The sequence below is a fragment of the Heteronotia binoei genome, chromosome 8, assembly GCF_032191835.1.
Source record: "Heteronotia binoei isolate CCM8104 ecotype False Entrance Well chromosome 8, APGP_CSIRO_Hbin_v1, whole genome shotgun sequence".
NCBI classification, from domain to species: domain Eukaryota; kingdom Metazoa; phylum Chordata; class Lepidosauria; order Squamata; family Gekkonidae; genus Heteronotia; species Heteronotia binoei.
The window spans coordinates 40,750,254-40,773,640 of NC_083230.1; the positions used below are offsets into that span (position 1 = coordinate 40,750,254).

The 23,387-nt window shown below is 43.1% G+C and overlaps 1 protein-coding gene across 1 annotated transcript in view; it reads left to right on the forward strand.

The window, feature by feature from the left end:
• The window catches only part of ANO6 (anoctamin 6), a 127,944-nt gene extending 105,002 nt beyond the window's left edge, over window positions 1-22,942 (forward strand). Inside the window, exons 13-20 of the mRNA XM_060244948.1 lie at window positions 8,281-8,506; window positions 9,319-9,488; window positions 11,749-11,846; window positions 14,494-14,624; window positions 15,293-15,498; window positions 20,096-20,295; window positions 20,619-20,724; window positions 22,553-22,942. Coding sequence (XP_060100931.1) covers window positions 8,281-8,506; window positions 9,319-9,488; window positions 11,749-11,846; window positions 14,494-14,624; window positions 15,293-15,498; window positions 20,096-20,295; window positions 20,619-20,724; window positions 22,553-22,759 — 1,344 coding nt within the window. The 3' untranslated portion in view covers window positions 22,760-22,942. The remainder of the gene's footprint in view (window positions 1-8,280; window positions 8,507-9,318; window positions 9,489-11,748; window positions 11,847-14,493; window positions 14,625-15,292; window positions 15,499-20,095; window positions 20,296-20,618; window positions 20,725-22,552) is intronic.
• Window positions 22,943-23,387: the final 445 nt, after the last annotated feature.

Genomic DNA, 23,387 nt, shown 5'->3' on the forward strand with positions numbered 1-23,387 from the left:
ACCATAGAGTTTTCCTGGAAATGCCTAGAGTGGCCGCTGTGCAACATCACTGGCGCGATGATATCACTTCCAGGTGACATCATTGTGCTGGCGACGTAGGGGGAGGTTCTCCCCGCTGGCTTAATGTGGGCCGGTGGGTTGGGAACCTCCTAGGCAGGAGAATCCCTGCCTGGACCCGGGGCTTGGCAGCCCTAGTAGCTCACAAAGTAGAATTTTTGCTCACAAGACTCCACAACTTAGAGGGAGCATTCCTGGGTACTCATGTCTCTTCAGTCATAGAGGAAAGTATTTACTGAGAAAGAAGATGGAGGGGTTGGGTGGGCACTCCGGGCACTCCCAGACAGACCCATACCAGAGTGGTGGCAGCCTGTAGAGACCCTCTCTAGTTCCCTGCTTGTGACACATGTGGACAGTAAAAAAAACCAAAACAAAAACCCACTCCTGTTGGGTCCCAGAATGGGATCAAACACCCTGGAGTGCAAGCAGCCATAGACTCTGTTCTATCTGATGATGGATGGCCATTCAGACTCTGCCCCAGACCATCTGACTAGGGCACTGGAAGCAGTGGCTGGTTGGTTACAACTGAGCTGGTTGAAGCTTAGTCCAACTAAGATGAAGGTCCTGTACATGAGACATGGGGGGGCTAAGAGTGGGCATCCGACTGCCCATCCTGGATGGCGCATCTCTTGTGCCAGCTCAGAAGGTGAGGAGTTTGGGTGTGATACTGGATGCCACCCTTTCTATGGAGGCCCAGGTCAGTTATTGCACAATCTGCCTTTCACCATCTTCGGCAGGTCAAACAACTAGCACCCTATCTGGCTCCTCGGGACATAGCTACAGTGATCCAAGCAACACTCACTTCCAGGTTGGACTACTGTAACTTGCTCTGCACAGGCTTGCCCTTGAGATTGTTCTGGAAACAATTGCTGACTGAATTGTCTTTACGGGCAAGCAGTCGGCCGATGCTGCGCAGTTTGCACTGGCTACCAACTGAGTACCAGAGTCCGCTTCAAGGTTTTAGTATTGACATTTAAAGCCTTGCACGGCCTGGGACCAGCATACCTGTGGGACCACTTCTCCCTAAGAGGCGGAGGACATCTTGGGTGTTTCCTACCGTCCAATCAGGGAGGCAGGAATCTAAAATCTTCCTCTTCCTGTGGCTGTGGGAACCACCCTCTTGCTCAGTTCATTTCCTGCCTCGACAGGGAGAGCAAGCTTTAGGATAGGCTCCTATCCCTTTATATATAAAATTTCCTTCCTCTTCTTTTCTCTGTGATTTTTCCTTTCAACTAACACCTTTCTTCCTCCACGCTTTTTCTGCCTTCCCTCCTCCTCTGTAAAATTGTTCCTTTACCTCAGCATCTGAGGGAAGGAGCACTGAAACGGCCCAGGCCCCTTTAAGGGACAGCCACAGCGTGAAGAGAAGGTGGGATGCAGCACCATCCCAGGGACGACTTTATGGACGACCCCGCGTTGGATGCCTGGTGCGGGGCCGAACAGCGGGGATCCTCCGGAGCCGGCATGACCCTTGGGCTTGCGGTGGCTACCGGCAACATGCCCTGTAGGGGCGGGCCACCTGCGAGCAGCAGAAAGCGGCACTGGTCGTCTTCGGCCACAGAAGACGCACACGCTGCACTTTCTTCTCCCAGCGGCCAGCAAGGACTCCCAGAGGCCACCCTCCCACCAGGAGACTTTAGTCATGGACTCCAAGAGAAGAGGGTCTTCTCAGCCCCTTGGGGGGCAGGGTAACGTACCCACAATGGGATCTTCTTCTTCTTTTGCCTATGAATTTTTAGAGTGCATTAAGCAGACTGTAGACAGTGCAGTTAGAGCAGCAGCTCATAAGGGATCTTATGCTCCAAGCTCTCACTCATCTTCCAGGTCCCCCTCTCCAAAGAGACCCAAGAATCGTGCCTGGTTCATCAAGGCACAGAAGAAGACCTTAGCAAGTGAATGTTCAGGGAGAGAGAGATCACCTGAAGGGGATCAATCAGAGGACTCTGAGAGGTAGGATTGGGAGGAGGGCGAGTTTATTTCGGATGAGGAGATAGAAAGCAGTACAGGCCCAGAACCTTCCTTAAGATTTTTTAAAGCAGAGGAGTACCAACCCCTCCTAGCTAAAGTACTGGCAGCTTTAGACCTCTATGAATCACCTGAAGAGCAGGAAGCCAGCTGCCCTCTAACTAATCCTAAGAACAAACCTAAGGGGAACACAGAGTTCTTCCCTCGGTACCGATCCACGGATAAGGTCTTTCCCTTCCCCGAGTTTTTTGAACGCCAGTTGAAGGCGGAGTGGGCGAAGCCAAGTGCTAATCGTCAGGTGCCAGGTTTTATTAAGAAGGTGTATGCATTACCTTCCTTTGCCAATAACATGCTACAGGTACCATTGGTTGATGCGCCTGTGTCGGCCCTACAGTCACATGGACTCCTGTCTGAAGATGGACATGGCTCGGTTCGAGACAACTGGGACAGAAAGATCGACTTAGCTTTGAAAAGGAACCACGAGGCCACTGCCTTAGGCATTAAGGCAGCAGCCACAAACTCTATTGTTTCTCGTGCGGCAATCATTTGGATTCGACGCCTAACTCAACTACTTCCCAACGCAGACAGGAGGATTCTTGAGGGCACCAACAGGCTCCTTAGGGTGGCCGAGTTCTCTGCAGATGCTTCCTTGGATACGCTTACCTTCTCTGTCAGAGCAATGGCTTCATTGGCAGTAGCGAGAAGGGGGCTGTGGCTTCGTGCCTGGCCAGTGGACATTCATTCTAAGTCAATAGTTTCTTCCTACCCATTTCAGGGTGAAAAGTTGTTTGGAGACGCTCTAGACAAGATCCTAGTGGAGACACGTGACAAGAAGGCTATGCCTAAGTATATCAGACGCCCGGATAGGAAGGGCTTTGGATCCAGCTCCTTTTGCGCCTCAACCAGCAACTCCAAGCCAAAACAGGACTTTAGAAAATCATCCTGGGGACAGTCGAGACAAAATTTTCGCAAAAATTTTAATAACCCGAGATTCCAGAGGCACCAGCCCGACAGATCGGATAAGCCAGACAAGGATCCCAAGTCCAATAAAACTTGACTGGACTTCCATTCCCGTTGGGGGTCGCCTTCTACATTTTCATCAGGCTTGGGCGACCTCACAAGCCGATTCTTGGACTTTAGAAATTGTCTCTCAGGGATATGCCATAGAATTCAAGAGAGCTCCCCCAGATCGCTTCCTTATATTTCCTCTTCGTTCAAACCCAACCAGGAGAGACATCACCTTCAAAGCAATTCATCATCTATTGGAGTGCGCGGCAATAGAGCCAGTACCACAGAATCAGAGATGTCAAGGTGTCTATTCGATTTTTTTCATGGTTCCCAAGAAAAACGGGGACTGGAGAGCAATTTTGGATTTGAAGTTTCTGAACAGGGCCATCAAACTCCACCACTTTCGCATGGAGTCCATCAAATCCTTAACAGAAGCTCTTCATCATCAGGACTACATGACATCCTTGGACTTAACAGAAGCATACCTTCACATCCCGATTCTGCTGGCACACCGCAAGTTCCTTCGTTTCTGCGTGAACGGATCGCACTTCCAATTCAGGGCTCTGCCCTTCAGCCTGGCAACAGCACCCAGGGTGTTCACCAAAGTACTGGTGAACATAATAGCTCTTCTCAGACAACAGGGGATACATGTACACCCGTATCTCTACGACTTGTTGATAAGGTCATCATCGAGGAGGAGCGCCTTACAAGATGTCCAACACACCATCAGTTGTCTTCAACAGCACAGCTTTATAGTCAACCTCTCCAAGAGCCACTTACGCCCGACACAGAAGTTGGAACACCTGGGCTTGGTCATCGACACAAACCGGGATTCTCTCTTCCTTCCAGAGGACAAGGTGCTGAGGACCAAGACATTGGTACAACAGGTGATCAAGGAAAGATCGTCGTCCCTCCAGACCTTGGCAAGACTCATGGGTCCGTTGGTCTCGAATCTCAAGGCAGTCCAGTGGGGGCGTTTTCACACCAGGTCATTGCAGATGTTTTTTACGCCCTTACCAGCTTCAGATTATGGAGAAGCATGCCTTGTCTCTTACAGTACCTTTGGAGGTGAAGGAGAACCTATATTGGTGGACAATAGATGCCAATCTACGCCAGGGGAAGATTTACTGCGTGGAGAAGGAGATGCAGATCTTCTCAGATGCCAGTCTTTCAGGTTGGGGGGCGACTCTCGACGAGAAACCCATGCAAGGCCAGTGGTCTCCCAGGGAAACAAAATTCCCGATCAACCTATTGGAGCTTTGGGCCATCTGGTTAGCATTGCTTCACTTCCGGGATCAGATCATCGGTCAACATGTTTTAGTCCGGACGGACAACATAGCGGCCAAGGCCTATTTAAACAATCAAGGGGGATCCAGGTCCTCCTCTCTCCACAAGGAGGCCGTGAAGTTGTTCAGCTGGGCGGAAGAGCATGTGAAGTCAGTCAGAGTGGAACACATTCAGGGGATCTGCAACATCAAGGCAGACTGGCTCAGCAGAGAGAACATTCAATCTGGGGAGTGGTCACTCAACAAATTGTTTCAAAAAATAGTGGATCATTTCGGTCTACCGATCATGGATCTGTTTGCATCGAGTCAAAATCACCAACTTCCAAAGTTCTTCATGAGATTCTTCCACAGACAGGCAGAGTCCACAGACGCTCTAACATCCCCGTGGCCTCAAGGTCTTCTTTACGCCTTTCCTCCGATTCCTGTCATTCCAAAACTACTCAGAAGAGTCAATCATCTGAGAGCCGAGGTCTTACTGGTTGCTCCCTGCTGGCCTCGACGTCCTTGGTTTTCATCAAGCCACCAGATGTCAATAATGGAACCACTCCATCTACCAATGTGGCCAGACGCACTATCACAGGGGCCGGTGTGGCATCCACATCCCAACTGACTGCGATTGACCTTGTGGAGGTTGAGAGGAGATCGTTGCTAGATCTGGGTTATACAACAGAGGTAGCAAGCACTATTTTAGCCTCCAGAAAAGATTCCACTACGCAGATATACAACGCCTCATGGAAAGCCTTCCACAGATGGTGTCGGAGAAAGGATGTGGACCCATTACAGCCTTCTATTCCGAAGATCCTTCCATTTCTCCAGGATGGTTTACGTTCGGGTCTTAAACCAGCTACACTTCGACGTCAGTTGGCAGCCCTATCATCTGTTCTTCAGCAGGTGGAGGGGTTCAAGTTATCATCTCATCCTTACATTCGCCGTTTTCTTACAGGAGCTTCACTAACTTCTCCTCATCAAATTCTCCATTTTCCTACATGGCGACTAAATCCAGTACTCTCAGCTTTAACTAACCCACCATTCGAGCCTCTAATGTCGGTTCCTTTGAAGATGCTGCGTATGAAGGTTATCTTTCTGGTGGCAGTAACATCGGCCAGAAGAGTTTCCAAGCTCGGGGCTCTATCTGTTAAGCTGTTATGTGTATTTCACAAGGATAAGGTGGTCCTCTACACAGACCTTACTTTTCAGCCGAAGGTTTCTTCTAAATTTCATAAAAACCAGGAAATCAACTTACCATCCTTTTGCCCAAATCCCAACCATTACAAGGAGCGAGTATGGCATACGCTTGATGTACGCAGAGCAATCAAGGTTTATCTGATCAGAACTGAACATATTTGCAAGTCAGATTCTATGTTCATCAATATAGCATCTCCCAGACTGGGCCAGAAAATGTCCAAAGCGGCAATAAGTTATTCCATTAAGCAGTGCATAGCAGAGGCATAGAAAGCAATGCATCTCAAAGTACCCATTGGGATTACTGTTCATTCGACAAGTGTGGCAACCAACGCAGCATTTGATAAGAACGCCTCGGTTGAGGAAGTTTGTAAAGCAGCCACATGGTCTTCTATTTCCACGTTCATTCGCCATTACAAGCTGAATGCTTATGCCTCTGCGGACGCAGCCTTTGGCAGACAAATATTGCAGCATGTGCTATCGGATTAGGGCGATCCCTCCCTGACTAACACACTGCTCTGGGAGCACCCAAGATGTCCTCCGCCTCTTAGGGAGAACGACCCTTGGCACTTACCGTGAGGGGTCCTTCTCCTAAGAGGATAGGAGGACATCTTGCCCTCCCTTCTATCGCCCTATCTGTGGAGTGTTATTTTCTCCTCTCTTTTCTCGACATCAAATTTCCAATGTTCTATTAGGTCAGGTACTGTGGCTTGCTTTTTCTCTTTACACCAGTTGTTTCATAGCAAAATTTTTGCCTTAAAGTTGCAGTTTACTCTTTATATATAGGTTAAGTTGTCCATACTGCTTCTCGGAGTCACCTGAACTGAGCAAGAGGGTGGTTCCCACAGCCACAGGAAGAGGAAGATTTTAGATTCCTGCCTCCCTGATTGGAAGGTGGGAAACACCCAAGATGTCCTCCTATCCTCTTAGGAGAAGGACCCCTCACAGTAAGTTCCAAGGGTCGTTCTCCTCATATGAGCCCAGAAGGCCATTATGATTGGCCAGTCAACATCTTCTGACCATCCCTGGCCCAAAGGACGTCCAGTTTGCCTCAACCAGGGCCAGGGCTTTCTCAGCCCTGGCCTCGACCTGGTAGAATCAGCTCCCTACAGAGATTCGGGTCCTTCGAGATTTGTTACCATTTTGGAGGGCTTGTAAAACGGAGATGTTCTGCCAGGCCTATGGTTGAGGCAAGCGGGCGTCCTCATCTTATTATACCATCTAACTGGCCTCCTAGCAATGATTGCCACCTTGGTTAGGGCCGATACTGCTGACATCTTTGGGCAATCTAAGTTGCCTACGATAATTATGCCTTATGTGCTCATACCATCCAGGCCATCCTAAATTAATTCTGATCTATTGTTTTAATCATTTTATTGTACTGATGTTTTATTGTTGGTTTTAATGGTTTTATTATGTTGGACTCCGCCCTGAGCCCTCATGGGAAACAGCAGAATATAAATTTACAGAAATAAATAAATGTGAAAGCATATCTTCTAATAAATTTGTCTCCCACGGGTATCATGTCAGTGTGAGTGAAAGGAACTTTCCCATAGTGGGATAAAAATCCTTAGATGAAAGATGCTGATGACAAGAGCATCCTTCAGAGGCACAGGATTTTACTTTCTTGAAGCAAGAGTGTCATTCCTTCCTCTAAGTCCTTCACGTCTTGCCCATATCAGGAGTATGTTGCCTTTGCTCAACATGTTCATAGGAATATTGTTTAATAATATTTATTGGGTTTAACATGAAGTATAGTTAGAGTGACTTGAGATAAAAGAATTAGGTAATATTGCAAAAAAACTTGCAGCCTGAGCAAGATATTGGCTAAAAGCCTCAGAGAAAACAAGTGAAATAAAGCAAAAGACAGATTTTAAATACCAAAATACAGGTTTAGGGGGAGAAACCCAGCCATTCTTTTCTTCCAAAGAACATCAGGTTCATGCATGGCTGCATTGGAAGGAAAGATACAGACTGATTCCTCACTGGCAGTTGCTCTGCCCCCAGGCTTCTGCTTGAGCCAGCTCAAGTGATCAATTCCCCACCAGTTGCTGCACAGGTGCCTTTCAATCCATGGCTACTTCCCATTCCCCTGGATCTCCACAAAACCAGACCTGGTCACTGAGAGTGGCATGGAAGGTAGCCATGGATCAAAAGGTGCCCGTGCAGCAACTGGTGGGGAATTGATTGCTTGAGCCAGCTCAAGCAGAAGCCCTGGGGCTTCTGCCAGTGAGGAATCAGTCACAGTCTCACTTATTCTGCCCTGCAGCAAGCATAATGTTGCTGAATTGCATGGGTGCAGGGAATACAGTTTGCTGTTTGCTTGCCACCCTGGGCTATGTAGGTGAGCAGCAGCACTTCCTCCTGTATTGCATTGAAGAGGGGGGGGGAGGAGCTACTATCTTAGTTTTCCTTCACTATTGTAATGCTTTTTCAATAGAGGAAAGAAGGGAGCCATCATGTTATCATCATGGCTGCAGACTTGCTTCCACATTAGTCATTTTCTCCAGAAGTAAAATGGTTCTTTCACTCAGTTAGTATGGAGAATCCAGATAAATCACAACCAAATCATTGCAATCCGTTGCTTTCTGTGCTGTATTCTTGTATTTTTAAGACAGATTTTTGGTATTCAAATGCACTTGTAGCACACCATGGGTTGCGTTTTGTTTTTGTTTTGCCTTTTCCACAATATAGACATTTTGGGTGGTGGTCTCGTTTTTTTTTCTGTACATGTGCATATCATATGCTAATTCAGAATAAATTTGTTCTTTTTTGCCTTCAGATCTTGCTCATTATTGCCTCAGTGATTGGCATAATTGTGTACCGGCTCTCTGTGTTTCTGGTGTTTTCGGCAACACTCTCAAAGCACATTAATGGGACGGAAGCAATCCAGAAGTATCTAACTCCACAGGCAGCAACTTCAATCTCTGCTTCAGTCATCAACTTCATAATCATTATGATTCTGAATATGATCTATGAGAAAGTAGCAATCATGATTACTGACTTTGGTAAGATTATCGAGTATCCCAACACACAAAATTCTCAGTGAAATATCCCAATGAAATCTTATGTTTATAAATGGGAATGCTAACAAATAGAGTACTTCCACCATGTATTTTACAATTTTCTCATCCTTGCAATGACTGTTAAGCATTTAAAATTCGGACTGTTTGTTATCAAAGAAATATGGCATTCATCTCCATGCCTAAGTAATCCTGGTATAGCCAGCATGAAAAATCAGTTGTTTACAGCAATATATTTGGGAAACTGACAAAGCACAGAAGATTACTATAATTCCAGGTTTATGAAAATGGATCAGTAATGCATAACACATTCAATTGTATAACCTATTGTTTAGAGTGGCCATTTTCTCGTAAATAAATAGGAAAAGAACCATTGTTCTAAAGGTTTCTTTTCTTAGTAAATATAGACACTATTGAAAACAAGCTGGTTTTCTTTCCATCCAGGTCATTTATATTAAATGAACTGTCCTAATTTGGTACATCTAAAGTAGCTGTATTTAAATATTTTTTTTCATTTGCATCACATCAAAATGTTATGCTCATTATTGAATCTGCTGGAGGCATTTTTGCATTGAGAATTGCTGCTTGTTCATTTGCAGAAAAGCAAAAATTGCCCCCTCCCTTTTGTAACGCATGGTCATGGAATTAGCATAATAGCTACAGTGTATTAGGCATCTCTAAATAATCTATGTTATAATAGTGTAAATTGTATTCAAGGTTGCATGATGCATATATATTTGTCTTCAAAGGTGTTCTTGGGTTAATAATTTCTCTCTTTCTCATGCCATAAACTACAGAACTACCAAGGACGCAGAGTGATTATGAAAACAGCCTGACCATGAAGATGTTCTTATTCCAATTTGTCAACTATTATTCTTCATGCTTCTATATTGCATTTTTTAAGGGTAAATTTGTAGGTTACCCTGGTGACCCAGTTTATTGGCTTGGAAAATACCGCAACGAAGAGGTATGTATGAAGTGCCCATTGCACGTGTGTTTCCCAATAACTAGAGGTATTAGGACTAGGGATGGGCATGAATTGGGAAAAATGGTGGTTTGTGTTAGTTCACTGTTTGATTGCACAAACCATGAACTTACATGAAGCACCTTTTCCCCCAAACTGGTTTGTTGGTCATTTAGCTCAGGAAGTAGTAGAAAAGCCCACCCATGAGTTAGAGATGCCAAACTCGCAGAAAGTCTTCAGCAGGCTCTCTTCCACCCACCCTCTAAGTTTGGCAAAGATTGGATTTCGGATGTCTGAGTTATAGTCACCCAAAACAGGTACCCCCAGGGAAGCTCAGCTCTAGCTTCAGATTTGGCCCCTAAAACCACAGCAAAGAAGACCTTCCCAGCTGGGAGTGGTGTTTGAAAAAGCCCCTCTGTGGGGGATGGGGAAGGAGTCCCTCAAAGCTTCCCCTAAGTCAGCCATGCAGCAACCAATTCTTCTGCTCTGACACAACTAACTCTTCTCCCTTTGTGCTGCAAAGTGAAAGCAGCTGCGTCAGGGTGTATAATCTGCTCCCATTCTGCTCTATGGGAGTAGAATGGGAGCTCTGTGGTTGGCTCTCAGAGTTGCCTACTGAGTTGTGGACAACTGCTGTTGGTGTTTCTAGGGCTCTTCACAAGTCCACCCCAAAGTTGCCTAGGAATTGATTGAATTGGCGCCAGGCTGTCTGGAGAACAAACTGCAAAACAAACCACCTGAACCTCCATGGAAAAAAGCTGCCTTGTTTGGGGTTCGGGAATGACGTGACCAAATGAACCAGTTTGAAACAAACCAGCCCAGTTTGTGCTCAAACTGCTGTTTGTTTTTCAGGTCATGCCTGTCTCTAATTAGGACCAAGCTAGGTGTTAGCTTACCTCACTGGCCTTTTTGAAATTAAAAAGAGCTTAGGGAGTAGGTAGATTCTTTTCACAGCTGCAATGATAGATAAACCTCACAGAGACAAATCCATGACTCCTATGGACAGTGAACACTGAAACAACAGTGCCCTAAAAGCCAGGGACCCTGGAATGCGTTCCAAGTTTCCTTGTACCTAGGACACTGTCATGAATACAGACATTGCAATCTCAGGCACAAGAGGTACCTGTAGGTTCTAGGGAATTCAGTGAATATATCAAGTACATCCTGGAAAACATGTTAAAGTATCTGTGGCTGTGGGCTACGTCCAGTCAACTTTTTCACTCAATCTTACCCAGTTCTCTTCCCTACTACATCCCCTATCCCATATAATGTTTTTCCATGATGGTCCCTTAATCAACAACATGGTCATTTTGGTGATCAAAGGGGACTCCAGCCTCCCTTGTCACCAGTCAAGACATTAATTGGATTCATCCCTCTGATGCTGGAGATGCTGCCATTTCAGTGTTCGAGGCCAACACAAAGAGGCTTCCTGAAAGGCTTCCCAGTTACTGAGGGTGTAAGTAATTTGGGAAGAGGCAAGGCAAGATTTACAGGTAGACCATGGGAGGTTTTTGGATACCCAGTGATGTCTTTGGAAATCTGCCATTTCCATCCATGGAAATGTGTCATCTTTAGAATGGGCTTAGAAATGCTATACATTTTATCCTTCCCCCTGCAAAACCGTTGCTAGTTTAGTTCATTCCAGATAGGTGGGGGGAGGGGTTGCCATTACTAATTGGAAGCAAACAGTCTGAAGACTGCTGCTAATATTTAATTAGAATAATTTCTAATTTTGTTACTTTGCACAATGTTATGGATACAGCAAGAGGCAATACTGCTATAGAAAATACTGCCATTATTTTGTGTGCTGTAAAAGACTTTGAAAGTGTCTCAGTCAAAAAAACAAATAAGCAAAAACACAACATTAGATCCAGCCAGCTCCCCCCCCCTCAATTTCATCTAATTCATTCCTCACTCTAGCACCCTGTGGTACATCGCTTTCATCCATGAGAGCTTCTAATCATAAGTTTAACAGCTTGCCACATAGAGCTCCTAATTTTTAAAAAATCTTATTTTATAAAATTTAGATTCTAACTTTCTGCCATTGCAGGAGCCACTAAGGAAGCAAACAAATTAAAACATAAATAATAATATTTTAAACCCCCCCCCCCAAAAAAAACCCCTCCATTATACTAATTCAGAACAGAGCTAAAATGCATTCAAAGATATAAAACAACAATTAAAACTTTGGTCAGGAACACTCACTGAGGGAATTTCATGCAAATATAATCCCTTTTCCCTCCCCTGCCTATTTCATCCTTAGTGTGATCCAGGTGGATGTCTCCTTGAACTTACAACACAGCTGACAATAATAATGGGAGGGAAAGCAATCTGGAATAACATTCAAGAAGTGCTTCTTCCGTAAGTAAATATTGTTGGTGCCATATTGGTATGCAGATTTCGGTCTGTTTATTCTGCTTTATTCATTTTTACACACACACACAGTCTAACAGCCCTGGGGAGCTGCTGTTTGCATTCTGTCTTCTTTGGAGGGTGTTGCATTAGTACATACAAATAGCTTATTGGGACATTATACATTTTGTAGGAGTTACATTCTACAATTGTGTGTGTGTGTGTGTGTGTGTGTGTATATATATATATATGTATATATATATGTATGTATATATGTATATATATGTATGTATATATATGTATGTATGTATCTCTGCACACACTGCAGCTCTTGGCATATATTCCAAGAGTTGGAGTCTATGCGGGTATATATGTGCTAAGAGCTGGAGTCTGCAGATGAGCATATCTACACTATGAGCTGCTGCTGTTATGATTTAGGGTTCAGCAAACTCAGGGGAAATGTTTGCAGATAACATTTAGTTTTTTAAGAATTAATTGCGGGGGGGGGTCTTCTATAAGCTTGTCATGATGATTGATAGCATATAAAAGATGTTTAATATATCACTGAAGTTCAACTGTAAAGAAGATATGTTCTGAAGGCTGTCGTTTTTGTAATGCTTTCTAAACATAAGAAGCACTGAAAATAAAGCAAACATTTTAAAATTGATTGAATAAATGGGTTCTATGATGAAGGCTTAAGACAGCTAATATCTTCTCGGACAACAATTCAACTGGCATCCAACAGAGAGTAAATAGCATTAATTGGCTTGATGTAGATGCTTTAGAGCCAGATTGATTACTTCTATAACAAGTTGCTCTGTACCAAGCAAATGAAACTTTAGTTCCTGTTGACTACTCTGGAAAAAATATGATCTACCCCATCCACACAGAACTTCACAATTCTCTTGTGCTGAGGAAAGGATAGGTGCTAGCATTGCTGTTAGACAGAGAGTTTACATATTGTATTAATTTACAGTACTATATTACTTTTTGAAATTGGACACACAAAAAACCAGAAGGAAGAATATTGCCATTTAAAAAGAATGAATCTGTAGAATCATTGTACTTTTGTAAGGATTTGAAACTCTACCTGTTGGGAATAAAATTCCACAGTTCTAATTTACTCAATTTATGTGGTATTGAGGGTCCCACTATACATTGAGCACAATTACATATATATTTATTCGGATGTTTTCTTTTAAAAATTAAAACAGAGGATTGGGGCTGCTTCATGCTTTCTTCTTTGGCTGTTCCACTCTCCAAAACTGTGTTTTATCTGGGAAATATAGGTATTTTTTACTCCTCCTGGATAAAAGAGGAGAATAGGAAAAATTTGGAAAAGCAACTGGAAAGGAAAGGATCAAGCTACTTCCTTCCCTTACTCTACCGTTTTACCTCTGAAACTCAAAATGATGATAAATATTTTTGATTAAAAATACAGTGTCAGGGAAAGCCCCGTGAGCATGGGAGGCATCTCAAATTGCACCACACCGAAATGGAGTGGACAAATCCTGTTCACACACTCCCACATGAGGCGTCCGTATATCACTGGGGGGGGGGCACTTTGGTGCATTCACAAGGTTGTTGCGCACCATCCCCTTAGTGCAGTTTGGTGGTTTTTTCCCCCTTACATTTTTAGTGACCATGCACTCATGCACACAGTGGCAGTGATTTTTTTTTAAAAAAGAACACAAGTGAGTGCCTAGAGCAGATTGGTGGATTCACCTGTGGTCACATGCCTGGAAACATGGGAAGGGTGTGGAAGAAGATTTTGCTACCACTTCCCTACTGGTAGCTATTTGATCCATCTCAGAGACACTGGAGGACAGGCGAGTGCGATAGTGGAATGGATGGCAGCTGTGCATGTCTGACCTTGACTTTTTAATCCACCTGGGGGGATGTACCTTTGTTGGCTCAAATTGGTCATCTGAATCCAGCCCTAGCACTGTGTAATATTCAGTTTGTCTTGATCTTGAGTGTGAGACAAGCTTGCATAAGTGAATGGTCAAACCTATCCTGTATCTAATCTGAACCTGGCCCTCATGAGAAGACCTTGTTTTTCTCTACTTTCTACCTTGCTTTTCTCTACTGTAAGGAGTCTCAGAGTGGCATACAATTTCCTTTTACTTCCCACAGCAGGCACTTCGCGATGTAGGTAGGGCTGAGAGAGTTCTAAGAGAACTGAGACTAGCCAGAGGTCACCCAAGCAGGCTTCATGTGAAGTGGGGAAATCAAGCCCAGCTCTTTAGATTAGGGTCTGCCACTCTTAACCACAATACCATGCTGGTTTCTCAATAGACCCAGAAAACTGGACAAGGTTCAGATATGGGTATTCTTCTGAGGACCTGAGGAACCTGGAGTTGCCACTGAATGAGCCAGGCAGGTGGAGGCGCTGGCACTGTGGTGGTGGAGAGATGGGGTAATTATAGCTGCCCCCACTGCTGTGTGAGTCAGGGAGCCATGGGTGGCTGCTCTATAGGCTGGTGAATGGGCTGGTTGGCAAGTCAGCAGCCCAGCATGGGAGGGGGGAACAAAAAGACGGGAATTTCACCACAAGTCTTGCAGTCTCCTGCTTGTTGTTCCTTAAGAACAAAATATTTATGATAGGACACTCTTTAAAAGATAGACTAAATCTTGGCATGATCAAAACTCATAGATGGTTTAAGAATCTGGTCGGAAGATGCTGCACCACTGCTCAGTCAGAAATGATTGTCCTACGCTGGGAACAAGACTACCACCTGCAACCGATTGGAAAACTTGGATTGTTTTATGAGTATCTTGAAATGGGTAAGCCAGCAATTTATTTTGTGACATAATCTGGATCCAAAAACATTTCTAAATAAATGACTGAAGAAATAAGCATTTACAAACTTGTGAAAATTGGAAGGTTAGATTTTTTTCCTTGAGTTTTTTTTTTAATTGTGACACAATGAAGTTCCCTGGAGTTGTATGTGAGACATTATGCATAACCTCACATGAGCACAGTTGTCTTTATCAGTGGCAGGATATTCCTCATGCACAACAGAAAATCCCAACAAGCCCGTAATGCATTCTCTTCATGAGATGAGGGCCCTACATATGTAAGGCTTTGGCTCATGGTCAGGATAGCTGTATTAGCTTCTGTTTAAATGCTATCATAACATCTAAATTATATATTGCTGCTTCCTTTCATCAAGAACATACAGCCAAAGGATATTTGGAAGTCAACAAAAAAAAAATCTGTAGTGATTAATTCACAGATTCTGTTTCGTATTCCCCTCCCCCCTCCTTTTCTTTGAGGGTTGCACAATTTCTACTTTGTAGTTCCACATTTCTGGGATGTAACAGCCCATGTTTATGATGTATGGGCAACCTAGAGCCGTCCTGTGGTTAACCACAGGGATACACTGCTCTGCTCTCTGAAAAGGCAAAATGCTAAATGTATCACCACTGCATGTTGTGTTTTTCTTTGGCAGTTATACAGTTTGGATTTGTGACCTTATTTGTGGCATCATTTCCCCTGGCCCCGCTCTTGGCCCTTATTAACAATTTGCTGGAAATACGTGTGGATGCCTGGAAGATTACAACACAGTTCAGGCGTTTGATTCCTCAAAAAGCTCAGGACATAGGAGCATGGCAGCCAATCATGCAAGGAATAGCTATTCTTGCCGTGGTCACAAATGTAAGTGCATTCTTATAGCAACTACAGTTTGTACTTTAAATTTCAGCTCTTTCAGTCAGGGAGGTAATCTTTAGTCTAAGTTTTATACTTTCATTATCTGTAATTTCTTTTGACAAACAAATCAAGAGAAGGAGGAGGAGGAGGAAAAGAAGCGTCAAGTCACAACCAACTCATGGTGACTCTTGGACCATGCGGGTTTCATGGCTAGAGATGAGCAGAAGTGGTTTGCCGTTGCCATCCTCTGCATAGCAACCCCAGTCTTCCTTGGTTGTCTTCCATCCAAATACTAACCATAGCCAACCCTACCTTGCTTCCAGGTTTTGATGACATCAGACTAGGCTGGGCTACTGGGCTTCTAGGAAGCCAACCAAAGTTTATTCAAGGCATGAGCTTTTGTGTGCAAACTCATACCTTGAGTAAACTTTGGTTGGTCTTAAAGGTGCCATTAGGTAAGCATCAAGATGGCTGGAGAGTTAATTTACACCAGTGTCACAGGCCCAGGTGCTGCCTTGCAAATCTTCTTAAACAAGACTTTCATATGAACAAAGCAGGAGTCAATTTGCTCCTTTAAGACCAACCAATTTTTATTTAGAATGTAAGCTTTCGTGTGCACTTAAGCACACTTCATCAGTACACTTCGTGTGCGCTTAAGCATACTCAGTAGCATGCTCATGCTACTCAGATCAAATATTTGCTCAATTTGTTAATTTTACTATTCTGTCATTGTACCATTTTACATTCTAAACCACTGCCTACCAGATAATTTTACATCACTGTCATTGGTTCTTAAATCTGTACCATGTTGCATTCTGGGCCACTGCCTACCAGCTATGTATGGCTCTGCTCAGCTATGTATGGCTTTGCTCACTGTGCTGGATTCCTCATCTGATGAAGTGTGTTTAAGAGCACATGAAAGCTTACTTTCTAAATAAAAATTGGTTGGTCTTAAAGGTGCAACTTGACTCCTACTTCGTTCAGCTGCTTCAGACCAACACGGCTGCCCTCTTGGATCTTTCATATGGCACACCGTGAAGGCGCTTCACCTCTTGTATGAGCAAATTGGTCTTCAAGGTGCCACTGGACTCAAAATTTAGACCAACTTTAGACCAACATGGCTGCCCACCTGGATATATGCTTGCCTGAATTCTTCACGATAATATAAAACAAAATTTGTGACATCCTGTCTCAGCTTCCTATTTTATCCCCAGGAGCTGATAAAAGAAAATTATATCTAAGGAAAAGGACTACAAAGAGATTTGTGCAAGTAGAGCAACTAGGGCTGCAGCATTTTGGTGTTTAATCAATTACATTAATTGACAAAAAGGTTTTATTTTGTTAAAAAGCTATCCCTGGTTAACTGGCAGCAGTTTGTTTTTGTTTTTTTAAAAAAGATCTTAAATCAGTGGTCTTTCACAGCATCTTAAAAGGTATTCGCTTCTTTAAGCAAAAGATTATGCCTGCTGTAAACAAAGATAATAAGTTTTTTTTCTCTTGGTTCAGTATTTATTCAAATGCAAATATATGCACGTTTAAGTGATCAATTACCATTCCCCCCATCAGTTGATAGCCTAGTGACAACATTTACAGTGACTGGAAAATGAGCAGTTTTGGAAAATAAGTCGGGTAGCTTTGCCACCAACAGAGGTTCCCACTAACTGAAAATCTGTGCTTTTCATGCTCCCCACAATTATTGCTTTAGTGCTTCTTTTACAGAATATATTATTTCTTTCCACTTCACATACTAGTTTCTATAACACTCATAGAGCTACAAATGTCTATTAAGAACTTAATAGAAGCCATGTTGGATCAGGCCAATGACCCATCCAGTCCAACACTCTGTCACACAGTGGCGAAAAAAACCAGGTGCCATCAGGAGATCCACCAGTGGGGCCAGGACACTAGAAGCCTTCCCACTGTTGCCTCCCCCCCCCCCTCCAAGGACCAAGAATACAGACCATCATTTGCCCCAAGCAGAGAGTTCCATCTATACCTTGTGGCTAATAGCCACTGATGGACCTCTGGTCCATATGTTTATCCAATCCCCTCTTGAAGGGGATTACTTGTAGCTGTCACTACCTCCTATGGCAGTGAATTCCATTGTGCAAAACTATTTTGGAACAATCAGTTCATCCAGCACAGCTGCCCTCAGTATACCAGCACATGTTACCAATTTTAAAACCAGTTTTCAATTTGTTCTAATATAATTGGAAAAAATGATTGTAACTTGGAAAATGGGGATTAAGGTTTTTCCCCCCCACCCCATGTTTTATCCATAAAACTATGGATTAGAGGTGAGAAAAGTGTTTCCTTTTGAATGCACAGGATAATTAATTATGCTTATGTATAGATCACATTGGGAAAGAATTTGAAATGAGGCTGAAAGTGAAAGGTTTTGTGAAAAGCTCATACAGGAAAGGCAATATCACAGTGCAGATAAAATACTTTGAATTTAGATTTTTTAAAATGTTTGTGAAAGAAAAACTGAAAAATATTTTGTTACTGGGGAGTACTAGGAATGCAGGATATTGTAACTACCATTTATTAACATTTTGCTTGACATAGAAGATGAAGTCCTTATTTTTGTTTTGGTGACATCTCTGTGATACCATTATATCACATGATGTTCCCATAATTAGATATTTGTTTTGAAACCCACTAGGGTTTCATTATGTGACAAAAGAGTGGTCTGAAGACACTTGACATAGTTCTGTTTCTGAAGCTAAGTAGGCTGGCAGTGGCTAATAATTGGGTCACCAAGACATCAAATGCATTACTTGCAGCTTCTTGAAGAAGAATTAGGGTACATTTTTAAAAGAATATAAAAACAGCCTTGCTAGATCAGGCCAGTGGCCTATCTAGCATTCTATCTTGCACAGTGGTCAGCCAGTTGCCCTGGAGCAACAACAGGACATAGAGGCCAAGACTTTCCTTTAATGTTGCCTCTTGGTGCTGGAATTCAGAAATTTACTACCTGTGAATAAGGAAGTTCCCCTTATTCCCCATAGCCACTATCCATTGATGTGCCTCAATTCTCCCCTGCAACTCCAAAGACAAGATGCTCTTCTTTGCGAATACAGAAAGATCATCCGAAACAGAGAGTTGCCCATCCATAAAGAAATGGTTGACACAGGCCTATTCAGCAATAAGATCTGTACAAATTCTGCAATCACAAAATTATGTTCTAGGGAATGAATGGTCGTGAACATGGATGCAGTCAGTTCCACCCAATATCCATAACCTGAAAAACACTAATGAGTGGTCCTCAAGATCTGACTTGCCACTTAAAGTTTGGAAGATGTCTAATAGAATATGAACAGGCTTTGGCAGTTGTGCAGACCTGCTGTTTGAATGGGGTCAAATACAAGGGCCCGAATTAAATTGTGATGCAGTCTGCAAAACTATTTCCCATTTGTCACAGGAATGTGAGCATTGTGCATTCCAGGGAGATGTAGCAGAACTTACCCTAGCTGCAACTGAGTGGGTTGAAAAGTTAGGTATCAGTATTTAGGAGGATTGCCCAGTCGGTTTGCATACCCATTGTATCAACTTGGTTACATATTTTATATTATTATATATTTCCTGTGTGTAACTGCCATACAATAACTAAATCTCCATGAATCTTCTAATACTCTTCTAAAACCATCTGTGCTGATGTGTGCACTGGCAGTGAATTCCTTCATTTACCCATTGACCAAATAAGTATTTCCTTTTGTCTGAAGAGCTCCGTGGCGCAGAGTGTTAAAGCTGCAGTACTGCAGTCCTAAGCTCTGCTCACGACCTGAGTTCAGTCCTCGGTGGAAGTTGGGTTTTCAGGTAGCTGGCTCGAGGTTGACTCAGCTTTCCATCCTTCCGAGGTCTGTAAAATGAGTACCCAGCTTGCTGGGGGGAAAGTGTAGATGACTGGCGAAGGCAATGGCAAACAATCCCGTAAAGAGTCTATCGTGAAAACGTTGTGAAAGCACGAATACCAAGAGTCAGAAACAACTGGTGCTTGCACAGGGAACCTTTCCTTTGTCTGCTCTAAATCTTTTGCCCATCAACATTGAGCCGCTGTGAGCCTGCTTCAACAGGGAGGGTGGGATATAAATCCTACAAACCTTAAACTTTATTACTGGTGCCCCTAAATTCTGCTAATATATGAGAGAGAGAAAGTTCTTCTGTTGATGTACAAGATGTAGGAAGTTAGGAGGAAGAAAAGAATGGACAACTAATGGTTAGGTTTACAGAAGAGGCTATATTGGGGGAATAACAAAATAGTTGCAGCTATTAAATGGTAATGATCTGGAAAGGAAAGTGCTACTTGGCAGGAGGGCTCAGTAAAGGGGATCTAGAAAGGGCTAGCTTATTTTGTTTCATTTATATCATTCCCTTTCCTCCAAGGAACACAAACCTTTGTACATAGCTTGTTACAGGCACCCGAATAATAACAAAATAGGTTTTCTGGTTAGCCTGCCATTTACTGAGAGACTTGGATGTGTTCAGCATCAAAATGATACAATCATATCCCACCCCCTCCCCAGGAAGATGCAGAGAAAAATTATTTCTCTCCAGGCCATTTTGTTAAAGTGTACTCATTGTTCTCTCTTTTGAAATGCAGGCAATGATCATTGCTTTTACATCAGATATGATCCCTCGCCTGGTTTATTACTGGTCATTTTCAGTCCCTCCCTATGGGGATCATAGCAGTTATACCATGAAGGGCTACATAAACAACACACTTTCAGTCTTTGCTATATCAGACTTCAGAAATGAAAGCAAGCCGGTATTTCTATGGTTTAAGAATCAAACAACATGCAGGCAAGTTCCATTTAAACTGAGTATACTTAATCTTTAAAATAATCAGAATGTCGTCACTTGTTAATCTGCTTGATAACGTAATGTAACAGAAAATGACAGGTGACAAAAGAGAAGATTAAAATATTATCTATACATTATATTGTATCTAATGAAAATATATTTCAGGAGATTGAGCTTATTCTGAAAATTAGATGTACATTTTGTTCTACTTAAATTCTGCTTATAGTGAAGATTGCATTAAATGGGCAGACACTATTTTGCTCCCCCTTCTGGCTTAAGCATGTTATTACAGAAAGTATTGAAATGACTGCTTTATTCTTTAGATACCGTGATTTTCGATACCCTCCTGGACATAAACATCAGTATGAACACAATATCTATTACTGGCATGTTATTGCAGCCAAATTATCTTTCATCATTGTCATGGAGGTCAGTACACTTCATCCTGAGCTGTACTGTTCAAGAGTCTTTAATATTTTATATTTAAAAGAATCATGTACACAACGGGTGATTACAGACTGGCACTTGGGGCAACTCAGAGACAGCTTTGAAATTGATCACAAAATCCTTCCACACACAAGCACCTGCCACCCATTCTTGTCCTGTCCTCACCCTGGCCTCCGGCCTCCACAGTGTGACTCAACTATCTGAGCCACATGCCAGTAACCTCCTTGACATCTGGAAGTGGAAGGGCCCAAGCAAGGCACCTTGGCAGTGTGAAACCACCAAGCTGCCCCAAGTCACATCCACCTTTAAAAAAAATGAGCACATGCACGTGCATGCACATGACTACTGAAAATATATGGGGGAAACCCCAAGCTGAGTTTTGGGAATGGTGCTCAACAGCTGTCTGAACATGTCCATGTTACCCCATGAATGGGACAGGGATGGCTTGCAGGGGAGCATGTGGAGGCTTCAGAACAGCACTTTTTGAGCAATCCCAATTTGGGACACCTTCCATCCACCCCCAAATGCCCGCCTGTTATCACCCAACATGTCTTTCATCTCCTTATTCCAAAGCTTCCCTAACATCCCTTTATGAACCCATGTGACTGTCAACAGCTCCTTCTCTGCCCCAGTAATGATCACATGGACTGCAACTTCCTTAGCCCTATCTCTGAGACTGATTCAGTTTTAAAAATTGATAATTTTTGAGACCTGCTAGAAAATCAGCATTTAGTACCCAGCTGTTCCCCAAAGCCTATACACCAGGTGTTATGAAGGCTGGATCTGACATAAATGAGACCTTGTTGGACTGGGCCATATTGGGTTGGGCCATGAGTGTACCTGTTTAAGATTAGGTAGCAAAGATATAAACTTTATAAAGGACACAGACAAACACAATTTTTTTTAAAAAACACCTTGAAATATGCTTAAAACATTAGCACTTGTTAGTCTTAAAGGTGTTTTCGTTGTATTTCTCCCATGGGATCCAGGGAACTAGGCAAACAAAGCTATGGCTCTTTCCTTCCTCACCCAGGCGACAGGGGGGAGAGAAGCCTTAGCCAATAGAAGGGAGGAAGGCTTGGCTCAGTAGCTCTGCTGTGCAATTGACAGAGCCTGGAAAAACAAGCTCTACCTTCCTCCCCTTCCTCCCCAAGAGAGGTACCTCAGCCTATGGGAAAAAATAGAGGTTTTGCTCTGTAGCTGTGTGACTGAGCACGTCTTGTAAAGCAAGCTGTTATGCAGAAGGAAGCCAGAGATAGGGAGACAGAAGCAGATGACAGCCAGTTGTTCAGGGGCCTGATAGGAGCCCTCCGGGGGGGCCTGATTCAGCCCCCAGAATGCATGTTTGACACTCCTGCTGTACACAGTGGTAACTCTAGTGCTAGCCCTTTCTTTTCCATACTACCAAAGCAGAGCTTAAGTCATTGGACTGCATGACAGCTGTCACATTGTGATGCCTCAGATAGTAGTTTTAACGTCTTACATTTTCCTACAGCTGAGCTGAAAATGCAAGGATTTGTCCCCTGGACATGTTTGGGGGAAAGTCCCTTAGCAATCAGTCAAGCAATTCTTGGGAGAAATGCTTCCATTGTCATTTCAGCAGGGCCTTATATGAGCACATTTCATTTTATGTTAAAATTGTCTCCTTCTGTTGAAATGAATGAGGAAGCCCACATTGATGGGTATATAAAATCACAGAAGCCTGGAATGGATGAGGGCACATATCTCAGTACCTGAACTATCTCTCTCTCTCTCTAAAACTGGCTATATATTCTGATTAACTGATCTTATTTATATTAACTTTTTTCAGCATATCATCTATTTTGTGAAATTTGTCATTTCCTATGCCATTCCTGATGTGTCACATAAAACCAAGAGCAAAATCAAACGACAGAAATATTTAACACAGATACTCCTGCATGAAAATCCTCTGAAGGCTATGAAGAAAAATATTGGGAGCATTGCTGATAAAATATTAAAAGGAGCAGATGGCAGTTTCCGGCCTAAATATGAATGAAAGCTTTACACACTGATGGTGTCTGACCTTGTGGAATTGCAACTGAGATGTGAAAATTTCAACCAGAAAAAGAAGGTCTGAATCAACAGTTTGGTAGAATGATGACACTGAAAGAAGCTAATGTTTAGAAATCTGTTTTCCTACTTGTCGTGGCCATTAAATATAGGCGAGTTTAATGTAAAATTGTGTGATGTGCCTTTGAATTCTCAGTAATTTGATCTGCTATTCAGTTCCAACAAAATTTCAGAAACCAAACTTTGAAATGCTACAGATTTAATGTACATGTTTTGAGTACTATGATCAACTTATCCAGTTTCATCAATAGTCTTATGCACACAGTAAATCTGGTAAGAAACATTCATGTGCTTGCTTGTATCCCCTTCATCTTCATGCCTTGACAGATCCATGCACTCAGATTTTAAGTATGTTGGATGCAGGGCTTTTTTTTTGTAGCAGGAACTCCTTTGCATATTAGGCCATACCCCACTGATATAGTCCAGGGGTGGCCAAGGGTAGCTCTCCAGATGTTTTTTGCCTGCAACTCCCACCAGCCCCAGCCAGCACGGCCAATGGCTGGGGCTGATGGGAGTTGTAGGCAAAAAACATCTGGAGAGCTACCCTTGGCCAC